General features: G+C 45.0%; 1 protein-coding gene and 2 long non-coding RNA genes across 3 annotated transcripts; 1 reads left to right on the top strand and 2 right to left on the bottom strand.

Moving 5' to 3' along the window:
* Positions 1-5133: 5133 nt before the first annotated feature.
* LOC146207114 (uncharacterized) lies at positions 5134-8287 on the bottom strand. The gene is made up of 3 exons (XR_014706591.1): positions 8148-8287; positions 7684-7790; positions 5134-6471 (listed from the first exon to the last, which is right to left on the bottom strand). It is a non-coding gene; the product is annotated as an uncharacterized LOC146207114 (long non-coding RNA).
* Positions 8288-10393: 2106 nt separating this feature from the next.
* On the bottom strand, positions 10394-12866 carry LOC146207113 (gamma-tubulin complex component 5-like). The gene is made up of 2 exons (XM_084601244.1): positions 12784-12866; positions 10394-12701 (listed from the first exon to the last, which is right to left on the bottom strand). The coding sequence occupies exons 1-2, from the start codon at positions 12823-12825 to the stop codon at positions 10524-10526; spliced, it is 2220 nt and encodes a 739-aa protein (XP_084457370.1). The 5' UTR covers positions 12826-12866; the 3' UTR covers positions 10394-10523.
* A 130-nt stretch (positions 12867-12996) lies between these two features.
* LOC146207112 (uncharacterized) lies at positions 12997-21838 on the top strand. Its single transcript, XR_014706582.1, has 3 exons — positions 12997-13158; positions 13896-14003; positions 21624-21838. It is a non-coding gene; the product is annotated as an uncharacterized LOC146207112 (long non-coding RNA).
* The last annotated feature ends 921 nt before the right edge of the window (positions 21839-22759 follow it).

Raw genomic sequence — 22759 nt, 5'->3', positions numbered from 1 at the left:
CCCATTCCCCAAGAGAGGACTCCGTTCTTTTGGTACCCTATCGTTTCAAAATTATCTGAATAACATTGGCCATCATTAAACACACTGAGAATTATCCTTAATAAATACTTCGGGCCATCAATCTCTAGCCCAAAATCTCTTGTGGACTGACTGTTAATAAATACTGAAAGTGACAATGTAGACAAATATAGATAGTGAATTATAAATATAGAGAAAGCAGATTACCTGATTCGAGGTCCCTCTTATATTCCCGGAGACAGTGAACTCAGGAGGAGCCTGAAGTATAATGTAAATGCATCATTTTTTTTAATGCAGTGTGCGCTTTGTAGCTCGAGTCCGCATTAGTCCTTTTTCACTTTCTAAATCCCCCCTCCCTCCACATGCTTTCTCTAGCTGATTCGTTTTTCGTATATTCCTATAACCCTGTTCAACTTTGCGACAGTTTTTCTCAATGCCCACAGCTCTCAGCGCCCCGGCTTCTCCCACTGCTTCCTTTATTCCTGGCAACAGGTTTCTGTTGCCAGTACCCTAACCCAAACTTGTTCAACCTTCCTGTTTTTGCAGCCACATACATACACCGACCGTATTTAATTAATTCATTCATTTTGTATCTACTTCAAGCCGAATCGCTCGCCATTCATGCTGTGAAGTGTGGTTTTAATTTTCATAAAGCATCTGGTCCCGTTTTGAGCACACGACGCGCTGCAGTCAGTGCTGTTCATGACTGAACCAGATATTTTTTTTCTGCTGGGCTGGCTGCGGAAGGGGCCATGCATTCCACATTCGCCCTGTTGTAATGCAGCTTGAGAAAACTATACATAGCAATTATTGAAAGCAAAACAAAAGACGCACAAAAACAGCGGCGACCACCCGAAGCATACACACATTGCGGCTGCCAGGTCGCCGGTGCGGAGCCTCGACACGGCGCCGAAGCAGCCGACCAACTACGTGCGAAGGATTGTGCAGACAGCACACTTTTTTCTTTTCTTTATATGCCGGCCCAATCCACCTGTGCCTGACCACTGGAGTTGCTTTCTCGTACTGCTAATAGATGGCGCTAAAGTAGCAGCAAACAGAAGACCTAACTCTGGCAGAACGGTTCCTAACAGCACTCCAAAAGAAACGCTGCTCACGGTTCCCGATGGCTCACTGAAGCAGCGGCTCTCCAAAAGAACCACTGCTCACTAAACGACTGCTCTCCAAAAGAGTGGCCGCTCAGTGAGTCGCCACTCATTCTCGCTCTTTTAAAAAAGTGGCTCGGTCAAAAGACAGTCGAAGGCGAGGAGATGTTTGCGAGGAAGGGCGGGAAGCATGGCCTCAGAGATCACCCCCGCAAGCGTGGGGATGATCTCGGAGGCATTATGGGACAGCAGACACTTTCTCACAACACTAATAGATGGCGCCGAATTCAGAGGATAGGGAGCCTACATGTTGCGCCACGGCGCCCGGCTTAGGGTGGTGACATCTCATGCTAGGGTTCCCTATTTTGGCTAAAAACGGCAGTCAGGCTTGGTGGGCCGCCATGTTGGTTCCCAGTTAGTGCGGAAGCACTTAAGCAGGTATGACAGCGATACATCTATAAAGGATGATCATGCACAATGAAGAAAAAATACAGGACTCCGTTGCGCCGCAAAGGAGTCCTTTGTTCCCCTTACTTTTTCTTTGTCAGTGTCGAGACTTCCCACAGTATTTGGTTTCTAGTATTTGGTTTCAGTATTTAATTTCTAGGGAGCTTCGCAGGACAAAGGCTATCGATCGAACGGAGCTTCAAAGCAGTGGAGAAACTGCTAGAGGTTTTGGAGGATATGCAGGAGGTGCGCCTGCCAAAGACACCCTAAATCTGCGTACCAGGCTATTAATGGAAGGCTGAAAAGAGTGGGCATACTGAATAGGGTTAATAAAATCTGTCGTGCTCCAAGCAGTTAAAAAGGCAAAGACACCAGACCTCTCCCAGGCCTCAAAGAGCAGAAGCGGCTTGGTGCCTGAGTATCCAAGAATGATGAGCGGACAGCACACAGGGGTGCAACAACTGCACCAATTGCATATTTTGATACGGCTACATATTTCTGCACCAAGCTGTGCATTAAGCGTGAAATTTGCGCCATGCTGTGCCAAAATGCCCCGACTATTCACAAAAGTTTGCCATACTCAGTGACAACTTTCTGCGGCCGTGATATAACCAATCACGATGCTTCAGACACTGTAGCATGCGTCACTGGCATTTTAGTTTTATTTTGAGATGGCGTCATGGCATTCCAATGGCTACTCATATTTTCTTTGCATCCATGTGCTTTCACCGCTTTCCAGTTCAGTCACTGTCTATGCGCTGAAGGAACCCTATAACGCAAGTGGGCTGTTTGTGACAAGGCACCACTGCTATTGCTTCCGTGGTGGGCCGTAGTGGTACTTGTGATTTTGGAGCAATACTTCAACCCTGCATTTCAAGTGCTGCATGTTTTTATTGGATGTATCTTAGTTTTTTATGCGGCTCATGGAAGTTTTCGATATCCTGTTGGTTCATTCATGTACACTAAGGTTATTTTTATACTGTCTTGTCGATAGACTCACTTTCCCATCATCAGATAGTGTAGGAGGTGGCTTCTGTGTTTCATCATCAGCCTGACTATACCCACTGCAGGGCGAAGACCTCTCCCATCCACTTGACCCCTGCGAACTTCTCAACCTCATCCGCTGCCCCCTGCTACGCTTTCCTTCCCTTGGAATCCAGTTTGTTACCCTAAGCGACCATCGGTTATCCTCTCTTTGCATTACATGTCCTGCCCATGTCCATTTCTTCTTCTTAATTTCCACTAGAATGTCGGTAACTTGAGTTATTTCTCTGACCCACTCTGCACGCTTCCCATCTCTTAATGTTACCCCTACCATTTTTCGTTCCATAGCCCTCTGAGTTATCCTCAACTTAAGTAGAACCCTCTTGGTTAGCCTCCACGTTTCAGCCCCATAGGTGAGTACAGGTAAGATGCAACTGTTGCATACTTTCCTCTTAAGTGATACCAATAAGCTGCTAGTTATAATCTGCGAGTGCTTGCCAAATGCGCTCCATCCCAATCTTATTCTTGTTATTTCCTTTCCATGGTCCGGGTCTGCGGTTACTACCTGTCCTATGTAGACATATTCGCCTACTACTTCCAGTGCTTCGCTACCTAACATAAACTGCTGTTCCTTCCCGAGGCTGTTGAAGATTACCTTAGTCTTCTGCATATTGATTTTTAAGCCTACCTTTCTACTTTTCCTGTCTAAGTCATCAATCATTATTTGCAGTTCATCCCCCGAGTTACTTAGCAAGGCAATGTCATAAGCAAATTGCAGATTACTGAGGTATTCTCCATCTACCCTGATCCCTAACTGCTCCCATACCAAGTCTCTGAATACTTCCTTTAAGCAAGCTGTGAATAGTACTGGGGAGAGCGTGTCTCCTTGTCTAACACCTTTCTGTATGGGAATTTTGTTACTTTTTTATGCAGAACTATGATTGCTGTGCACCCACTAAATATATCTTGCAGCACTTTCACGTACGACTCGTCTACCCCCTGATTTCGCAATGCCTGCATCACCGCCGAAGTTCGTGCTAATACAACTGGAGGTGGAACATGTGAAATTTATTTCGAACATCAGAAGGTCGAGAAACGCACAGCAGCCTAGCTATTGAATTCCATAATGCCGTAGTGGAGCCCAAGACTGCCAAAATTAACATTTATGCATGCTGCAACATTGAAGTACTATAAGGTAGGCATTGTGCATGAAATACATAACCTAATAATCGTCCACCTCTCCTTAATCAAAATATTGTGTCAAAGCCACCGCCAGTCCACAAGAAGTATAATTTACAAGCCGAAGATGTGCTCGCTCGTCGGTTTTCTTTGCTTAAAACTTGCTTTCGGCATTTGCCATTTCGCCTTTTGGTCGGCGTTTCTTTTTGTCTGTTTCTGTATTTGCTTTTTAATCAACATTTTGTCTTTGCACTGCGCTCGCTTCTGGACACAGGCTGATCGCAGTCACTGCTTCAAATTAAGCTCTTTCGGAGCTGCCCTCGCACGACACGAGCTGTGGATTTCGCAGAGAGTAAAACTGTTTTTTGAGCCTTGCAAGCAACATAAAGTCCCATGATTAAGGTTGTCAAACCGTGCTAAATGAAAAAAAAAAAAGAAGAAGAAAAAAAAAAAAAGCATATTCTCTAGCTTTTTTTATTTAGCCTCTTCAATTTTATGATTCACATTTTTGTGTGTGATAGCATGCCTAGCAGTACAAAAAGCTTATTTACAAAAATAAATACACGCAGCATCGGTGATAGGTGGCCTTTGCTATATTTCCTTTGGATCGCATTCATACAGTCCGATATTCACACCTCTTCATTCTTTTGTGCCGAAAGCAAAGTTTCTTCCATGTTTAACAGCTCCAAAATTTGAATTAATTTTTTTTTCTTGTGAGCTGCTCCAAATATGAATTTTATTGCTCTAAAACGAAGATTTTGCTGCTCCAAAAATCGCTACAAATCTTATTTGAGCTTTTGCACCCCTGAGTACATCCTTTTAATGAACCACAGTGTGAGTAATCAGTAGTCTTTCTTGAATGGTTAGTAATAGTGCTGGCTCACTATTTCCTTATCTCAGCATCATTCCACATTACAGCAATGTGGTGGGTTCGACTTCCACTTCCAATTTTCTCAAATGTGTACCAGCTATGGCCCAGCCTGGTGCTTGGCTTACCAGGGAGTATGGCTTAGGAAAGGAGGAAAAAGGAACTGCATATGGGCTTCTGCTGCACGAAGCGGACTTAGGGTTGTCTAATGGTGGACCGAATCATGAATTTTGGTTCATGACCCTTTTCCTGAAGTGAACTAGAATACCTTTCCCAAGCATCTTATCCCAGAAGAGCCCAGAATCAGGCCGGGAGAAATCTTGTACCCACCAGCATCAGGATCGAAACTGGTACCTCCTGAATGTGAGGCAGATTCTGTCACAAGGCCATCATGTCTTGGTGGGGTAGTAGCCTTTCCTCGGGTTCTCGTTCTAATGGTGCTCAACGTGGCTTTGGAAGATCTTAAAAAAGCTTAATGATCGTTCATGAATTCAGAAAGGCCTTGGTCAAAGGTGCGCTGGTGTATGCAGTACATTTTCGTCTTTTTTTTTTTTTTTTTTTTTTTTTTTTTTTTTTTTTTTTTTTTTTTTTTTTTACAGAGCACTTGGGGTGGATTCACACACCACATCCGTGTCATTCCGTGATGATTATGGTTAAAGGATAATACTAAGTTTGTTCTTGAAAGAACTGACCAAGCTAGAAAAAATTTCATTGCAAGAAGACATCAGTGCTCAGCATACTCACCAATGTTCTTAAAAAAAAAATAATATACACTGGGACGAGCTGTCTGAAAATTTTCAGGAACCTCATAGCTGTGCTTTTTATTTCTGAAACTTAGCCATTGTCAAATATGTTAAACTAGCATGTAGAACAATGTTTCTGTAACACTGATAGTCTTTACCTGAACACACTCTCACACACACAAAAACTGGATCGGTGAAATTTTGTGTTTAGCTCTGCACAAATTTAGTTAAGCGGCAACAAATTTCATGGATATATATTTTATAGACAAACAATGCCATGAAAACTAAAAGAACAGTGGGCAATTAGATTATGTACTGACCAAAAATATTGTCATTTTTGTTTTCTTGGGGTATTGTACTAAACTTCAATCTAACATATTGGACCAGCCAAAGACACGGGAACACAAGAAAAAGAAATGCTGCGCATTCAGAAGGTACCAGGTTTGATTCCAGGTGCCGCCAGGTACTCAACAGTTTTCCAACTGGTACAGGATTTCCCCAGACCTGATGCTTGGCTCTTTTGGGGTGAAATGCTTTGGAAATGGGTCTCAGACCAAACAGTGTTGTCCCATGTACTTCTTTGTATTGAGTTCCCATGTCCTTGGCTTCCCATGTCCATGTCCAGCAAGTTAGGTTTGCACCAACTGGTCTACACTATGTAAAAAAATATATATCAGGAAGCACTACAGATATGTCGCAATAATACTAGCTGTGCCCCCGGGGCCCAACAGGGTAGGCACCTAAATTCACCCCTGCTACCGTGGTAAATATGCTCTCAATGACCTCATTGGATTTTCTCCCTGTCCATTGCCCGGACAGACTGTTTCCATATTGGGACATAGATACATGCTTTAGTGAAGGCCTCCAGAAATTTCAACAACCTTGTCTTTAACTTTAAATGTGTGTCAACATCGCACAGTTCACGGCATTGCTTTTCACCTCCATTGTAAAGGGACTGCCGCAACCAGGATTTCATCCTGTGTCCTTGGGTTTAACAATTGAGCACCCTAATCCTGTGCCACCGCAGTGGCTATTACCTATGTGGGGACGGAATCAAGATGATGAACAAAAGCTGCAAATCGCCTCCAAGGGATTCCTGTTTCAGCACACGCACCAAACAGGGAAGGGCCTGGAAATCGGAACAATGCAATAAATTCCGGCTCCTGGGAAAGGTAAGACATGAATGATCCCGCTGCAACACAGAATGAAAGTATAATGCTAGTAGCTGTCAAAATTCCGGCTCCTGGGAAAGGTAAGACATGAATGATCCCGCTGCAACACAGAATGAAAGTATAATGCTAGTAGCTGTCAAAATTCCGGCTCCTGGGAAAGGTAAGACATGAATGATCCCGCTGCAACACAGAATGAAAGTATAATGCTAGTAGCTGTCACATGGCACTCACATGGTAACATTTAATGTTCTATCAGTAAAATAAATTGGCCTCAACCAAAAAGTGCAAATAAAATTTGCCCCCAGTGTCAGCAGTGCATTTGCTGTTTGCAAGATAACATATAGGAAAGCGTGAATATGATTTGGCAGTGTAAACCAAAGAAACACGGAGATGAAGAAATGATAAAACAAACTTGGCATTTCCATGCGCGTTCCTTTAGTCCTTGGCCTGTTCGCACAGCCAAACCCCACTGCAGTGGTGTGCCAGCTAGCCCATCAAAGCATGCTACTGGAAAGCTCTTCGAGCAATTATACAATTCTATTTCCTACCATGACAGGCCTACGTGGGCACTATTATCTCTATATGGAACAGACTGGTTCAGCCTAGTCCCACCTTGTGCACCTGAATGCCCTCTCACTGTATTTGACAGCTACTGGAAAATATGCACCAGCATTTATTTTGTTAACACGCTACAGCTGAAAGAAGCGATTTCACCAGCTCTAGTCAGGAATACAAAAAGGATCTATACAATGGCCACAGAAATAGCACTGTCACTGAGTAGATTTGCTGGTGAACCTTGAAAAACATTTTTTTTACCGTGCCCATCAACAGCAATTACCTTGTATGGTGCACAAGACAATATAAAGTCATAACTAGAAACAGAATTTGAATTCACCTAGAGTTGATGCAAAAATGTCATTAATATTATCACGCTTAGCTAAAATGTTATACAGTTATAGTCCTATGACCGGGTTAGTCCTATCTAGTGGTCAGAACAGTCCGGCAGATATGTACTGCCACCCCCACCCCCCTTTTCTACTGCTTTGGCTGTGACGGTGCTGACCGAAATGCATGCCCAGTGCCAGCTTCATAAATAAGGTCACTTCGATTTCATATAGTAGCGCTCTTGTGGAGCAACCTGTTTTTGCCAGCACACATTTTGTACCCACCTTTCATGAGGCACAAGGCATTCATGGTGCAGGAGAGCCCATGAGCAGAAGCTGCGACGTAGCCAAGATCCCAAAATCGCTGTGCAGCAAGAGTATTTCGGCACACACTGAAACAAAAAATAGAAACGGTTGCTCTTGCTAAGACAGGGCTATTCGGGAGCAAAACGGAGGCGCACTCGAAAATGAGCCGCCGGCGACCGATCGAAGCATGGATATTGAAGGGACTGCTTCCTGGCGCACGGAAAAGAGCTTCGTAGATCATCTACGCTTCACTTGAAGCCACCGACTCACAGCAAGATGCCGCAAAAAGAATTGAGATCACTTAGCAATAACGCATCGATGCAGAAAAGCTTTCCAGACAAGCTGTAACGTGAGAAGAGCGGCGCCATGAGCTCTCCTAAGTTGGCGAGGAAAGTACGGGATGCCACCGTAAGTGTTTTGCGCTGCATTTTCGCTGTACTTACCAAAGTCTGAAGAAACTTGCAAGGATGGGTGCCGCCCAGTCTATTTTGCAGAATACATTCCAGTCTGGTCAATCTGAAACACGGCGCGAACAAGCCTCCCGCTTGCTTGTACCACTGCGCGCCAAAATTGAAAAGGAAAAAAAAAAAAAGCACCTGCGGCTGCGGAGGCGGCGATAAAAAAAAGCGTCTGGATACGAGAGTACATGCAAGCAAAAAACAAAAATAAGCAATTTATTACGTCACATCCGCCAAACTACAAACAGATCCTCCTCGCCTACCTTCTTTCTTCTCGCGCATGCGCAGCTTACCAAGATCGCGCGGTGGCGACCGGCAGGTCCTGGCGGCTGAGGGCATAGAGTTAATACAAAGACTCTTTGTATTAACTCTATGGCTGAGGGGCTGAGGACGTGAAGAGTGCTTGTAACCGTTACCCTCAGCCTGCGGGGCCCTCCTGACCCGCTCCCCGGCCTGCGTGCCGGGGGCGGGAGATGAAGGGCTCCTTTTCGGTGGAAATAAAGTTTTCATTCATTCATTCAGGCTCGCCTACCTTCTTTCCTCTCGCGCATGCGCAGCTTACTAAGATCGCGCGGTGGCTCCAAACGGGTCGCAGCAACGCCGGCCATTGGAACGCACCCATTTCACCCGTCTCGGGCACATTACTATGAGCCACCATAACATTACAACAGTGGCTAGCCACTGTCAACGTTACTAGAACAACCTCTAGTAACGTTGGCCACTGTAACATTAGGGCCATTTGTTTAACCTACACCAGCTACACCAGTGTAGGAAATCTCCTATACCTGCACAGGTGTAGCACAGAGTTAATACAAAGACTTTGGTGTAGCTGGTGTAGATTAAACAAATGGCCCTACTACTGAACCCACCCGATACAGATCATCATCACCAATATTATTACATATGTGACACATTTTTTTCTTGCTGAAGGAACGAAAACTGAATTCATTTCTGCCAGTTATTTGGAGTAATGTTGTTTTCGGTGCTTTATTATTTTGCACAGGAGCCCCTTTGCATCGTTCATCATCACCATTTTGTTTTCATCCAAGTAGCGCGGCCTTTTGCTGCTTTTGCATTGACCTTGGCATGGCAGCAGGGCCGCTGGGCACCGGTTTTCGCGAACGGAGCCTGACGTTCTTGAATGTGAAGCGTTTTACAGACCTCAGTTTAGTAGGGTTTCTTTTGCCGTTACTGCTCACGAAAGTTCTTCCTAAGGCCCAGTTCACTTCGGTCGAAAGCAGACGAAAGTGTTTGCAAATGCATTTACAACAAGCGTTAGCTGCTCTAGCACAAAGAGGTTCGCTTGCAACGCTTTCAGGTCTGCGCTCTGTGCAGTCAAAAGATCGCGAAACAGGTGAACTTGGGCAGCACGAACAATCCTTGCTCAAGGTTCTGAATGCTTCCGCGTTTAGAGAAATTCAAGACAAGAAAGCGAAAACGCAAGATTCAAGCATCTTACAGCTGCTTAGAGAGATTGTGTCATTGTTTAGAGAGCGCCTGCCAATTTGGCCATATTTTGTTATCACTACATCATACAAATTTATCAGATGACCAGCCAGTGCACTGCCATGCCACCGTCCAACTACCCACTGCCCATGACTTACTCACAACGCCGAGATTGGATTGTTTCAAGAACAAACGCTATCACTTTAAAACATCGTTCTTGAAAGCAAACATGTGCAACAGACTCATTCTGCTGCTGTAGTTCTCTACCCCTTCTGGTGAACTAGCCCGCATTAACCTCATTGACAGGAATGCTATATGGCATAATATATCACAGGCTACTGTCGCATTCTTATAAGTTATAAACGCGGCTGCTGAAATACCCAATGGTCACCCCGGTGATTTGCACACATGCATGGTCTATTACGTGCTGCCATCTACAGGCACAAAAAGCTCAAATCCTAGTTGCCTTGGAGGTGATGAGGCCTGAATTGCATGTGTAAATACAGGCACCAAGACTTTCATGCACAAAACTGTGAAAGCTAGAGCTCTGCTTTCCCCCAACATGTTCAATTGCCATCTCTGAAAAAAGTCTCTGCAACTTTAAAGTTTGCAGCAGAAAGGCCTCTCGGCGTCTATTACACAAGTGTAGTAGTTTTTTTAAATACAGCAGAAGAGCCAGAATGAACTGCTGCTGTTGAAACATTCATGTGTGAATCATGTATGCAGACCTGGCAGGTTAGCCTGGCATGCCAGATGCTCGGTGGGCAGCATGAAACTGAAGGAAGGTTGCTTCTTTCAGTCACGGTTTTAATATTCAAAGTTGTTTAGCAGAAAACACAGGTCACAATAAATGCAATTTTATGTACCATGCTCGTCCCTGGAAGCACAAGATTGCCAATAAGGCTAAAAATGCCACTAGATTCCCATGGGCTGTAAGGTATCCATGTTCAAAGCAAAAGTTAATAACTGTGATGAATCCCCATAGCCTCTGCTTATGTACAACCTGGCCAGATGTTTAAACCTGACGTGATGCTTAAGGAACTTGTCGTGGATGCTTCTGACATCTGACAAAAGAATACTTTCGACCCCACTGTTCCACAGAACATGCAACTTGATGCCAAGCTGCAGGAGGATGAGCATGCCTTCCCGTAGCTCAGCAAAGGGCTCACTCAGCAGGCACTGACGATACACTTTGGCAACAAAGTCCTCGTGGCACTTGATCACCATGTCCAGATCTGTGGCAGACTGGAGCTCCGCATCAAAGACTAATTTGCTGCTGTGCAGAACGTCTTGCATCAGACAGGCATGGAAGGAGTTCAGAAAACTCAGAGCCTGGAATCTCAACAGCTGGAGAAAGTGAACAGTCTGCTTCACACTTGTTTCACATTCACAGCAATTAAGCGCCTGGAAATGCAGTTCTTCAACAGCAAACTTGGCACATTTCACTTTGCAGAGGAAAACAAAAATGCGGTTATATAGGTCGAGAGTGGTCTCTGTTAGTACAATTGTGACGGGCCAAGAGACACTGTAACAAAACACGACATTGTCAAAGCCATCTAACCAGACCTTGGGTGAGCTTTGTCTTAACCTCATGCTTAAATTCTTCAAGAAGTAGGATGAAGTGCAGTGCCATGACAAGGCTTCTTGCAAGGCAAAATTCAAGATAGAGAGATTTTGCCACATCTCCGGGGTCTTTGACAGAAGCTTGGAGAACATTTCACTGGCAAATGAATGCATTATATCACCGGCAAACATGAGAAAATGATTATGAATTACTTCGATCTGCACAGAAAGTTCACACTCAGACTTGAGGTAATGCAAGAACTTAGCACTGTTTTGTGAACACCTTTCAGCCACAGCATTTCTTATTGCCTGCTGGATTTGAGACAGTCTGCAGGTAGAAGAGTGCATTTCGCTATAAGAGTCCTCATAACTTTTGCCACGCTCCAGGCTAACCAGCCCATAACAGCCAACTTTTCTGGACCACTCTTCCATTTTCATGGATATTTCTTCAACATTTTCCAGTGCTCTGACCTCGTCTCCCATGCTTTCCAGTTTGCTTCCCAAGCAACGAATGCTGCGGACAATGGAGGCATACAGGATTCCGGACTTACTCTTTAGGACTTCTTTTTTGCTCTGTGTTGCATGTATCAAGTGCTCCATAGACTTGCCTGCTGAATTCAGTGACACTAAATGCGAGCCCAAGACGTTGTCTAAGCAATCAGATGAACAAATGTAGAGAGATTCCTTCCAATATCTGGGGTCTTCCAACGCAATATCAGCAGCTCTACGAATCGGAAACTCTTGATACGGATCAACCAGTTTCCCACTGCTGCTGAGCTCGTCAATGAAGTCAATGTATGGCTTCACCGAGTCTAAGTACAGGCTCACTGTTTGCGGCAGCACGTTTTCTTGGCTCAAAACAGTAGCGCTTTCCAAAGCCTGTTCAAGAGCTCTAAGCAACTTGACTGTGCTCTCCACGGGGTTGATGGGGGGCGCAGGAGAGACAGCACTACAATATATGTCATATATGTGGCTCACGAGCTGAAAATAAGGCTCCATTTCTTCTAACAGCATGGCTAGCGTCAACGTCTCTCTCTGTTCCATTACCTTTTTTTCAAGGTACACAAGATGCCGGTTGTACGGTTCCAGTTGTTCCAAAATGGAGTTCGCAAATGCTTGGAAAGTTAGTGTCACCACGACAGTTTCCAATGAACCTACGACTGACGAGACGAAGTGCAGCAAATGTGCAACGTGAGAAGCGCGGTGGCACATTTCTTCCAGAATGTTCCTCAAGGTGGTTTGAGTCACGTGCGACAACATAAAATTGTCATTTATAACGAACCGCGCTCCATTCCACGAAAACACGAACAGATCTTTTGTGCCGCGCATCATCCACAACACCTCGCGAAGTATAATGCGCTCAGTCAGTATGCTGTGCTCGCCCGTGGGAGTCACCACACCGCAGCTGTTCAAGTACGCCTCCCAGTCTTTGGCAAGGTTCGAAGAAGTTGAAGTGCTTGCCGGAGCGACTGGTGCACTGCACCGGCTCCAGTAAGGCGGCAAGACATGGTCTTGAAGCGCCATCCAAATCTGAACAGAAAACAACGAAAAACATTAACATGCTCCTCCCCGGAGCCGACAGTTCAGACGGCAGTAACAATTCCTTTCATACCGAGGAATATTGAATAAGTACTCGTCGTAAACGGCAGCACATGCAGTTCTGTCTAAACGTTGCGCGTTGGGTTACTTCTATTGGCTTACCGATCGCGTTGGCTTGGATGCATGCGTTTACCTGACTTCGGCTTTTATGCTACCTGGCCGTATCCGGCGCCGTCTGCTGCGACCCGGTTGCAGCAGCGAAATGCTTCCTACAACCGGGTTGCAGGAGCAAAATGCTTGCTGCAACCCATGACGTCTTATCCGGTTTAAGAAAAACGTCACATCCGGCTATTGTTTTGTGGGTTTTGTGTTGCTTTTAGTAGCAAAATGGCTGGTCGTCGTCGTCCATGGTGGGAGCCGTGAGAGCTGGGTGCTCTCGTGTTGTACGGTACGTAAGCAATTTTTTCTATTCTTTAGATACTTCAGTATGCATGTATTGAGTCATTGCCCGCTGTCTGGAGTTCTACATTTAGTTTTCAACTTCCGTGCGTCCGAATGTTCTGTTGACGACCATTGAGCCTGCTTGGCCGGCAGTGGGCCCGAACGGCCCAAAGGTGTATTATAGAAAGTTTCAATCGAAAGCTCAACGTAGTTCGACACCAAGGAACATACGGTTAAATACCGTTTATTAGGCCAACCGCACGAAAGTCTCAGTCATGTAAAACACGCCTGACTACCAGTCTTGCGTGCGCCTGAAAACGGCGGGAAACTTGGGTAAGCTTTCCTCAGCGGTCTGGATGAATAATTAATGATTGTAACGTCTTTGAGCTGATGGAGGGACTTAAGGAGATACTAGGACATGACAAAACAACGCGTAGAAGCAGGAAAGGTGAGGATCACACAGGCCTGTGTGGGAAGCTTTTGTTTCGGTGCACCACGACGTACTAACCATTTGTGCGACGTGACCCTTTGTGTGACCCTCATTGCTGTGACGCGGTGTAGAATAATGATTTAATACCTCATTTTATGACTGCGCACTGTCAAGTGTATGCAGGGCCACTTTCCAATTGCGGTGAGGTAAGCGATTTCGCCTTGTGTTTAAAATGCATCAACATGTACTTGTCTTAATTTCTTTTGTGTGTGTAAACATCGCTTATAAGCTGACGTCTAATATTTGGTACGCAGGGATCATCCTGATATGTGTTTTGGAGTCTAGCATGGGCTTGCTGGTTGCTGAGGCTGAACAAATGGGACTATGAAAGGCGGAGGCAGCCTATGCTCCAACGCCACAACGTGAGCCCTGTACTTAATTTCAAAACAATTGTTGTGCCACCGGGACTGGTCATTTGTTTTAACTTTTACATGGGGAACATGGCACAGGTCACCAGTTTGCATAGAGTGCATGAATGAATCAAGCAAGCAAGCATTCCTGCAGCTGCAGTGTCCAGCTTGTAGTTTGCAGCCTTTTTTTCTCAGTTGCAATCAATGCGTTGCAAACAGTGTGCAATGTAACAGTTGATTCAGACTAAGAAAACCAGACTAGCTCCAAAAACAAACAAATGTTTGCACGAGATGGAAGATCAAACCACGCTTTATTGTCTTCTCAATTTGCTGTGAAAAACTGGCAAAGCTGCCTTCTTTAACGAATGATATTCCCGCACAGATTGGTTGTGTCGCTTTTTTGTGCGTGTAACAAAGTTGCTGCAATAACTTTATAGCTTTGGAAACCACTGTGAAAGATAAAATGAGGTCTGCAAGATTGGCATCAATGGCTTGCAAGACAAGCAGCACAGAATATACACCCTGCCAATTCTTTAACAGTATCGCTTGAGCGTCGACTGTCCGAGCAGAAGCAAAGTGGAAATCAGGAGAGGGAACAAGCAGGGAGATGTAATCATGCTGCTTCAGCGAGTGTTGTCTGCTTGGCTGTTCTGCTCCATTGGCAGCAACCCCTTGAATCAAGTTTCATATCGGAGTTCTGGGAGCGCTCTGCTATGTGCTTGTGGCTTCAATCTGTGCAAACTTGTAACGTTCCAAATATTACACTTGTCCCTGGTTGTCTCAAGGGTTTCTTTTTTCTTTTTTTTTTCTTTTCTTTTTTTTTTTTTAATGCAATGAAAGTACCGATACAACAATTTTTCAAAAGTATCGATGGCAAGAGTTATGGGGCATGTTGGATTTTTTATCGGAAATGTGTGTACTTTGGAGATATTCGCATGATATGCAGATACTATTGCGGCTAAAAACAAACAATGACAGCTTCTCCGGGCACCGGCATGCCTGCCAGCCAATTGTGGCAGGGTTGCTTCACATTGATCAAAGCAGCGTAGCAAACGAGGTTCACTGCAGCAGCAAGAATTGTGAGCACGCCCTCGCACTCTATTGCTTTGTCATCTCCTGCATCTTCCGGCGCAGCAGTGCAGGGCAGTCGACGGTCGCGTGGTACTGTTAAAACATTGTCCAGGTGTACACTGCCTACGGTGGTGTCCATTTCGTAGCAGAGGCAATGCCTGCCTAATGTATATCCTCTTCACTTGACGAGCAAAGAAGCATTCTAGTTTCCCTTGCTGAGAATGGGGAATGCAGCCCAATGTCGAACACTTTCTTTCCGCTCATCAGAGATCATCAGAGATTATCCTTTTATGCCAGGGGCCTTGGCGCACAGCCCGCGGAGCTGCGTGCTGCAGTCCGCCAGCTCAAAATTTTCAGCTGACGTTTTGAAAGCATTGCCACCAGCCCTAATTTCCAACTAAAATAAACTCAGATTTTGTACCAGTTAGTACGCATTCATTTTTGAAAAGGCGTTGACCACTTAATCTGCGTGAACTTTCATTTGACATCACTATGCCTTCAAAAGCAAGGAGCCAGACATCCTGCCTTCTCTTTTATTTCCAAGTGTTCTTTTTTTTTTTATTTTCTTGTTGAAGATTATAAGTGTGATATTTATTAACAGGTGTACCATTTCAGTACCTCTCTCTGAGCGATCCTGAAGCTGCTTTTGTCCGGCATTGAAGTGGAAACAGCACACATTGCTTTTCTTTTGCAATAATAGGAGCGCTTGGTCTGACAAAACGAAATTTTGCTTATTTTTGTTCATTTTATTGTTATTTACTGTACTTTGTTTCCTGTTGTTTTATTACTTTCTGGCTCCTGGGTCATGAGAGAAAAAGCTTTCTCAATGCAGCCCACGTAGCAATATGAGTTTGAGACCCCCTGCTCTATGCCCATAATGGCGTGGGGATCAATGGATAATTCATAATTAGTTTGTCTGAAAGGTAATTGTTTAGCAAAAAGCGACTATATGCCACTGGTCGGCCCAGACCCACAACCTCCGCATCATGGTTTTAGAAGTGTGTGAACGGGTCGCTCCGCACCGAACAGTAAGTGGCTATACCGATGCTCTGATTTCCGTAGGCTGCCGAGAGACTGCGTTGACTGTTGGTGGCCGCGGGTTCGCTGGGTGCCGCAAGGATTGCCAGTCAGTTCTCAACTTGCATCGGTGCACATTTTGTTTTTCTCGCTGACGCCCCCGCTCCACGCCTTTCTTCGATCACGGTATATTCTAAGTTGTAATGTAATGTAATGTGGAAAAAAAAGTGCATTGTTCACCACTGCAATACAGGCTACGTATTCTGCAATGAAAAATGTCAGCTTTCTTCGGTGCGAAAAGATGTCAAACGACTTCAGCTATGGTGGCCGGCATACCAAGAAAGGACCGAGCTATACAGCCACTGTTTGTGAGGGGCGCTTGGAGCCCAGGTTTGTGTCCAAAACATGGACGACAGAGTTAAATGGGCATGTGCTGCAAAGCGTTGCGCGTTGGTAGCAAAGGAAGCGGTCCCCACGATATTCTCTGCCTGCCTTGCCTACCTTTCAGGCATCGAAAAGTAGAAAGCGACCCACTGAAAGGCAGCCCCAGGAACCGAAAAAAATAGAAGATCGTCAAACCTTCTGTAGAAGCGTCAAGTGAAGGTAGCACGCGCTTCACACGACACTGTGTGGGCATGGACAGGCCCAAAAGCTGGGTGTGGCCCAACCCACGGCCCGTCTGGGCCGACACATGAACATTTTTGCTGGACTCTGAGTGGGCTTAAAGGTACGGGTCTGAGCCGGATTCGGGCTTGTACACATAGGGCCGATGTCCTTTATAGTCACTTTGTCAGAGTAAAATACACATTCGCAGCGTAGCTGCAGCGAAATGGATAAAATAACCATGGTACGCTCCGAGAAAGAAGTTTAGTCTTCTTGGCTTATTTATTTACTTATTACGGCACCGCGGTGGCTTGGTCATTAAAGCTCTCGAGTACTGAGCTGGGATACCCTAGTCTGATCCTAATTGGGAAACAGCATTTTGGTCGAAGCTGAAAGCATTGCAGGCATATACTTAACGATGGCAGTTTCACTGAAGAATCCCAGGTGGCCGAAGTGATCCGGAAGCCTCTGCTACGGCGTCCTCACACTTTGAGCCGATTTGGGACCATTGCTCCAGAGACATAGCCCTTTTGTTGTTTTTTTGGCGTCATGTACACTTTTTTTTTTTTTTCTCCACGTGAAAAAATTCAAAACCAAATGTGGGTATGGTTTTCATTTTAATCTGTTGATTGGAACGTCTCATAACTGAAATAGCCGCAAAGGCTTGATAGAGTTTAGAAATCTCCTTGATGATGGAATAAGATAAATCTTGAATGAGCAATTTTTAAATCGAGTCAGAGTCGTAAACAATTAGGCGTGCGCCGGCCACATTGAACGATACGAATGAATATATGAAATTACTCCCCTCGGTTACTAAGGAGCAGCAGTCAAACACCGCTCTTGCATGTTTTAAAGCGTAAAATGCCATGTGCGGGTTACGCTGGTGTGGTGCAGCGTGAAGTTCGCCTAATAAATTAGAGTAGTGCCAGGTGAGGCTGTTTCAGCTATCAGCGAGCACAGACAGTCTGGTCTGCAATAAGGCACTTCTACATATGGTCAGTTTTATACAGTCGTGCCTCGCTAATATGGACACTTTGGTTTCCGACCAAAACTGTCCATAAAGCGAGTCATCCATAATAACGAGTCATGAATAAAATGAAAAGAATTTTATTGAGAAAAAAAGAATTGTAATTAATGACTTCTTTTGTAGATAACGGTGTGCACTTGACACAAAATTTGACAGAACACCGGCAATTTTGAGTGCATTATCCTTATCATTGTTGTCTTCGAAAACTGGTAGTGGAGACTGAAGCGACTCGCGTACAATGACACACGTGATGGTGGGCTTTGTGTTGGTTTAACTTTCGAGCATGAATCGGCGTCCGATTTTCTACTCACCATCACTTTCAAAATGGGCTCGGCATTGAGCAAAGTAGCCGCTAAGTAGCTGCTTGAGATTCTTCTGAGGCGAGGAAACAGTCGAGCTGTCGATACTAGTCCCTCACGGCTTAGATTGACTGAGATGGCTTTTGCTGCTTGTGTTCACAGATTGCTTGCTTCGCGCCGACGTTCAGCTCTGTTCTTTTGCGTTTAATTCCCACCATGCCAAAATCCAGACTCCAGTTGAGGGTTACAGGCTCCTGATACTTTGCACTTTCTTGCTTAGTTAACCTTTCTGCCTTTCCGTTCTTCTGATTCTTTCTTTTTTGCCTTGTACTGTTTCCGTAAGGAAGCGAGAGAGTCAAATTGGCAAGCTGCTATGCGGAGGCTATAGAACATCCCATCTTCTTTGCGCCGTTTCTATGTGTTCGTGTAAGACAAACACTGCAAGCTGAAGTACAGTTTAGAACGACGATTAGCCGACTACAAAGAGCTCAGACCTTGTCAAGGCCGCATCGTTGACTTATAGCGAAGCCGACATGCGGACCCGCCTCAGGTGCAAAATGTGGCAGTTCGGCAGCAACAGGAACGAAAACCAGGAGCCTGAGAGGGAACCGCGCCCAGGACGGGACGCCCGGTCTCGGTTGCATGCTCGTACATCGCCTTTCTTTTGTCGCCCTACTTTGTGAGTGTGTCTTAACTCTCACCGAAAAGAGTTTACGGCTTCATGGAACACATACTGTGCTTTGGGAAAGAAAACTTCAGTTCCCACCACCACTGTATGCACTTTTCTTTCTTCCTGTCATTTCTTTCTTACGCTTTTACCGGCCTCTCTGTTCACGTCCAGCAGAATTTATTGCAACCACATGTTGCTGTTTTCCCGACTGCGGCGGCACTGCCGCTGCACCCAGAAATCTCCTGGTTCTCCCCTTTCAGGGTCTTTCTTACGCCAACCCTCGGTTTGCTGTGCAAGTTCCTCTCCGCTCTTGCGCCCCACGCTCGCTTTTATTCTTTCCAACCCCACAGGACTCGTTCAGGCATCCGGTTGTATCGGCTGTTGCGTAGGTTCGCGGGCGGCGTGCCCTTATTTAACTTGCGTTCGGACTCCTCTGCTTTTTTTTCAAGCACTGTCCATATTACCGAGACAAAAATACATGGGCCCAAGTGGGCCGTGTACATTCTTCCCCTGTCCATTGTCCAGACAGCGAGTTTCCATATTAATGAGGAATAACTACACTGAAAAAGTTTCGTCCCCAGAAAAACTGTTCATAATTCGGGTCGTCCATATTAAAGGGGGAACGACTGTATACCACTGGAGGCTAGGAACTGGAAACCTTATACAAACCACTGGGAAGGGCCAACATTCGAACGCTTCATGAGGTGCAATCTTTTTCAAGGTTGGTGTTCAACACTCGTGACGCCTCAGCCACAGATACAGTCTTGCTGCCGCAGCGGCGCCATCTTCTACATGCAGAATCAGCGAAGAGCATTGCAGCCAGAACACGTGCCGGCCCTGGCGGCGGTGCTGTTGTGAGCTATGATATAACGGCACCGCTCGCACACCACAGGACGGGCACGCCACCTGAGCTTCTTGTCTTTCTTCTACCGCCGTCACCTCCAGTTCAAGATACATTAATTCGAGAAGAATATTGGCTTCCTCTTTCTTTGATGGAGGTGGTACCTACGCTTGACGAATGGCAGTTTTGGCATGGCGTGAAGGCTACATACGCACGCTATTGGCTACTTTGCGTTTCCTCCTAACCTTTCTACGACGGCGCAAGAAGTCGCAGGGCGCTGATGCTCCGGACCAGGATGGGGGGGGTGATGATGAAGTACCAGCACCTCCAACCAAATGTTACGATACGGCAAGCCGATGAAAACAGGAGAACACAGGACAGAGAGATGGTCGATGACAGTGAGATGGCGTTTAATGAAAAATGTTGCCGGGCCTAGCGCGAGCGCTCCTGTCCACGCCACTGCCCGCTTTTTCTTCTTTGATGTCGTCCGTAACAATATCATTTGACTTTAGAAACGTGCTCTAAAACAATTTGAATGCATCAAAACTTCCGTTTTATAGCTTCAAAGTGCTCGAGCCTGCTTCCACCTCTCCAAGTTGGTTTGTGGTTCAGGTCATTATTGACAGTTCTGCATGACTGAATTGATGTCTTCAGTTTGGAGTTTTGGGGAGGGTTGCATCCATTGGGAAGAGGGAAAAATGCTGGCTGAAGATAAGGAACGCAGCATTATGAAAATTCCGATTGCTATTGGGCAACCATCTCGTGGATGATGGCACTTGAAAGCGTTTTGACTGGAGGTACCCGCACTGCTTGGGCTAGGCCAGTGCAGCACTTCATCTTACAGGAGCATATGCACCTAATCTTGGTCGCATTTTGCTTGTTAACGACATGCAAGACATTGCTCTGTACAGATCATCACCTGATTTTTATCTTCAACAGCTAAATAATCTATTATTGATTTTTTGTCTTATCTGTTTCAGGGTGTGTATACTCCATTAACACACTGAATGTTGGTAGTGCTGCTACTGCACTTAAAGTCAAGTGTTGGTCTCTGTTTGCAATATTTTTTAGCTGCTATGAGAAGTAAGATGCTCGTGGACAGCCTCCTTAACAACATGAACTGGTGTATTTGTGATGGAGACCGTATATCAAAGACAGCCAGAGGTTTTATGATGCTGGCATTGTAGCAACTGTTGTGGTGCTGCAGTTCAATGAGGGATTTGGCCATCTTGTGGTTGTTGCCTGTTTGCTGTGGCCACCCTCAAAGTAAATAGCTGTGGTCCTGTCACATAGTTTGAGAACTTCTTGTTACTTGTATGGAAACTACTGTTTGGCACAAAATGACTTGTGGCTGCCATCATGTGCATTATAGACATTTGGGTGGAACAGTTCCTCATTCTTTTTCACGGCCCATAGGAAGGATTTCGCAAGTTTAGAAAATGAAAAGTCCACAGCTGAATTAGTCGCGATTCTGGAATCATGCTGTGTAGTCGACAAACGCTACAATCCGAGAGCAATGCATGTCATCTAATGAACAGTGCAAGCGAAACTTCTTGGATGCAGCAGCAAATGAAAATGTGCACACATGGTTTTCAAGATGTCTCAACGTTTATTTATATGCTTCACAACCTACTAAAGCCTGCACGCTTGCGTTATACCAAAGCACAATCAGCTGTCTGTTCTGATGTCTGTGGCCAGTATTGATAACTTCATATCAGTTCTTTACTACCCATGGTGTCCATTTCTGCTGTGCATGTGCACTGCAGTGATACATTGTCACATGCATGCAGAGAGCACTAGTACTGGCCTTACTTAGGGTAACCTTTTCGCTGTTTTGGCTTTTCTCGTTCTTGAGCTATGCTACAGGGTGCACACTTTTCTTTTTGTCTGGTTCCTTTGACGAGTCATGAATTCAGCATTCGTGCTTCTTTCCTTTTTGAGGGTGTAGTGACCATATGCAAATCCACTATTAGAATATATGAGCTGCTGCATAGTCTGCAGTCCTGTTATCTTTTTATTTAAATTTGGTACGTCTCTTGAGTTTCTCTGGGTGTTTTGTTATTGTTCTGAGCTTGCATTCTTTTGTTTTTTCTCCCCATGACAGTCGATCCTGCACGTGACTGATACTAGTCGAGAGATCACAACAGCTGCCCACCTTTCAAAGCATGGCATTCCTTGGCCCAAGTTGACTGCTCTCTGTGCTACTGGCTCAACAGTGTACTCTCAAGTCTGCACTTCACTTATGAGCGTAATGGCAACACACACATGTTGGCCATAGCTTCCCATAGCTTCTGTGTCAAAATAAAGTATTCCTACTTATGTGCCTTTTCATTCATTATTAACGCACATGATTGGAGTAATAAACACTCCAGTGCCAAAACACCATGTTGACACACTCATTTATGTTTAGACTGCCAACCTTCTGCATTACTTCCCTTTTGTAACCTACCTAGAAAGGTAAGTATTTACTGTATGTGTCATAGAACCACATGTATTTGTTATTCCTTTTGAGACTGGAAATAATCCGCAAGACCAGTGAAGTAAGAAAAGTTCACAGATATGTTTCGTAGACAATTTTTAGAGGTAAGCCCAATGAAGATGTTTCGAACTGCAGGCAGGGACTGATGATAAAATGGCAAAGTGGGCGGTGTTTGTTGAATTGCATAAGATTGGTTTAATTCAGTATTTTGCAGATGAGCAGCAACTTTCTTAATTGCAATGCTTGCTTACACCCATACTGTCACCTCATGTAATGCTCAAACATTTGGCAGTGCTAATCACTTTACTAAAATATTGAACTCTTGGCCCTTCAAAGTGAATTGTGTTCAGTAGCGAGGTGACATGCTTGTAGCAATGAGATCAGATCTAACCTTGGATACCCGCTTAATACACTATTGCTGTGCCTCTTATGCTACTGGGATGGTGAAGCAGCATACTAAAAGGGCATAAAAAATAAGCGTGTGCAGTAATTCTTTACATGTAACAATAGTTCAAGCCCTCGCCTAATTTAATTTGACTGCATTAAAAGGCCATATTTACCAAAAAAGGCAATTTGAGCGACAAGGGTGAGTGGCAGATAGTATGACCGGATGGACTGGTCTGTGTGATGTGAGGGCCATGGTATGGTCCAGCTGCCTACCCAAGCAGCTCCTTTGACATGAGAAAAACTCATTGCCTTTCAGAATCCCGTCAGATGTGTGAGTTGGGAGTTCATTTACATAATGTGGTAATTAGTAATTT

Source organism: Amblyomma maculatum, chromosome 1 (assembly GCF_055883805.1).
Source record: "Amblyomma maculatum isolate TAMU_Amacu chromosome 1, ASM5588380v1, whole genome shotgun sequence".
NCBI lineage: Eukaryota > Metazoa > Arthropoda > Arachnida > Ixodida > Ixodidae > Amblyomma > Amblyomma maculatum.
This window is presented reverse-complemented; position numbering and strand designations above follow the sequence as displayed.

Excerpts from the sequence above, each read along its gene's own strand:
- LOC146207113 (XM_084601244.1), bottom strand. The coding sequence starts at position 12,825 with ATGTGCTGCCGTTTACGACGAGTACTTATTCAATATTCCTCG. Across the intron at positions 12,702-12,783 it reads TACTTATTCAATATTCCTCG|ATTTGGATGGCGCTTCAAGA; the intron begins GTATGAAAGGAA and ends TTTTCTGTTCAG.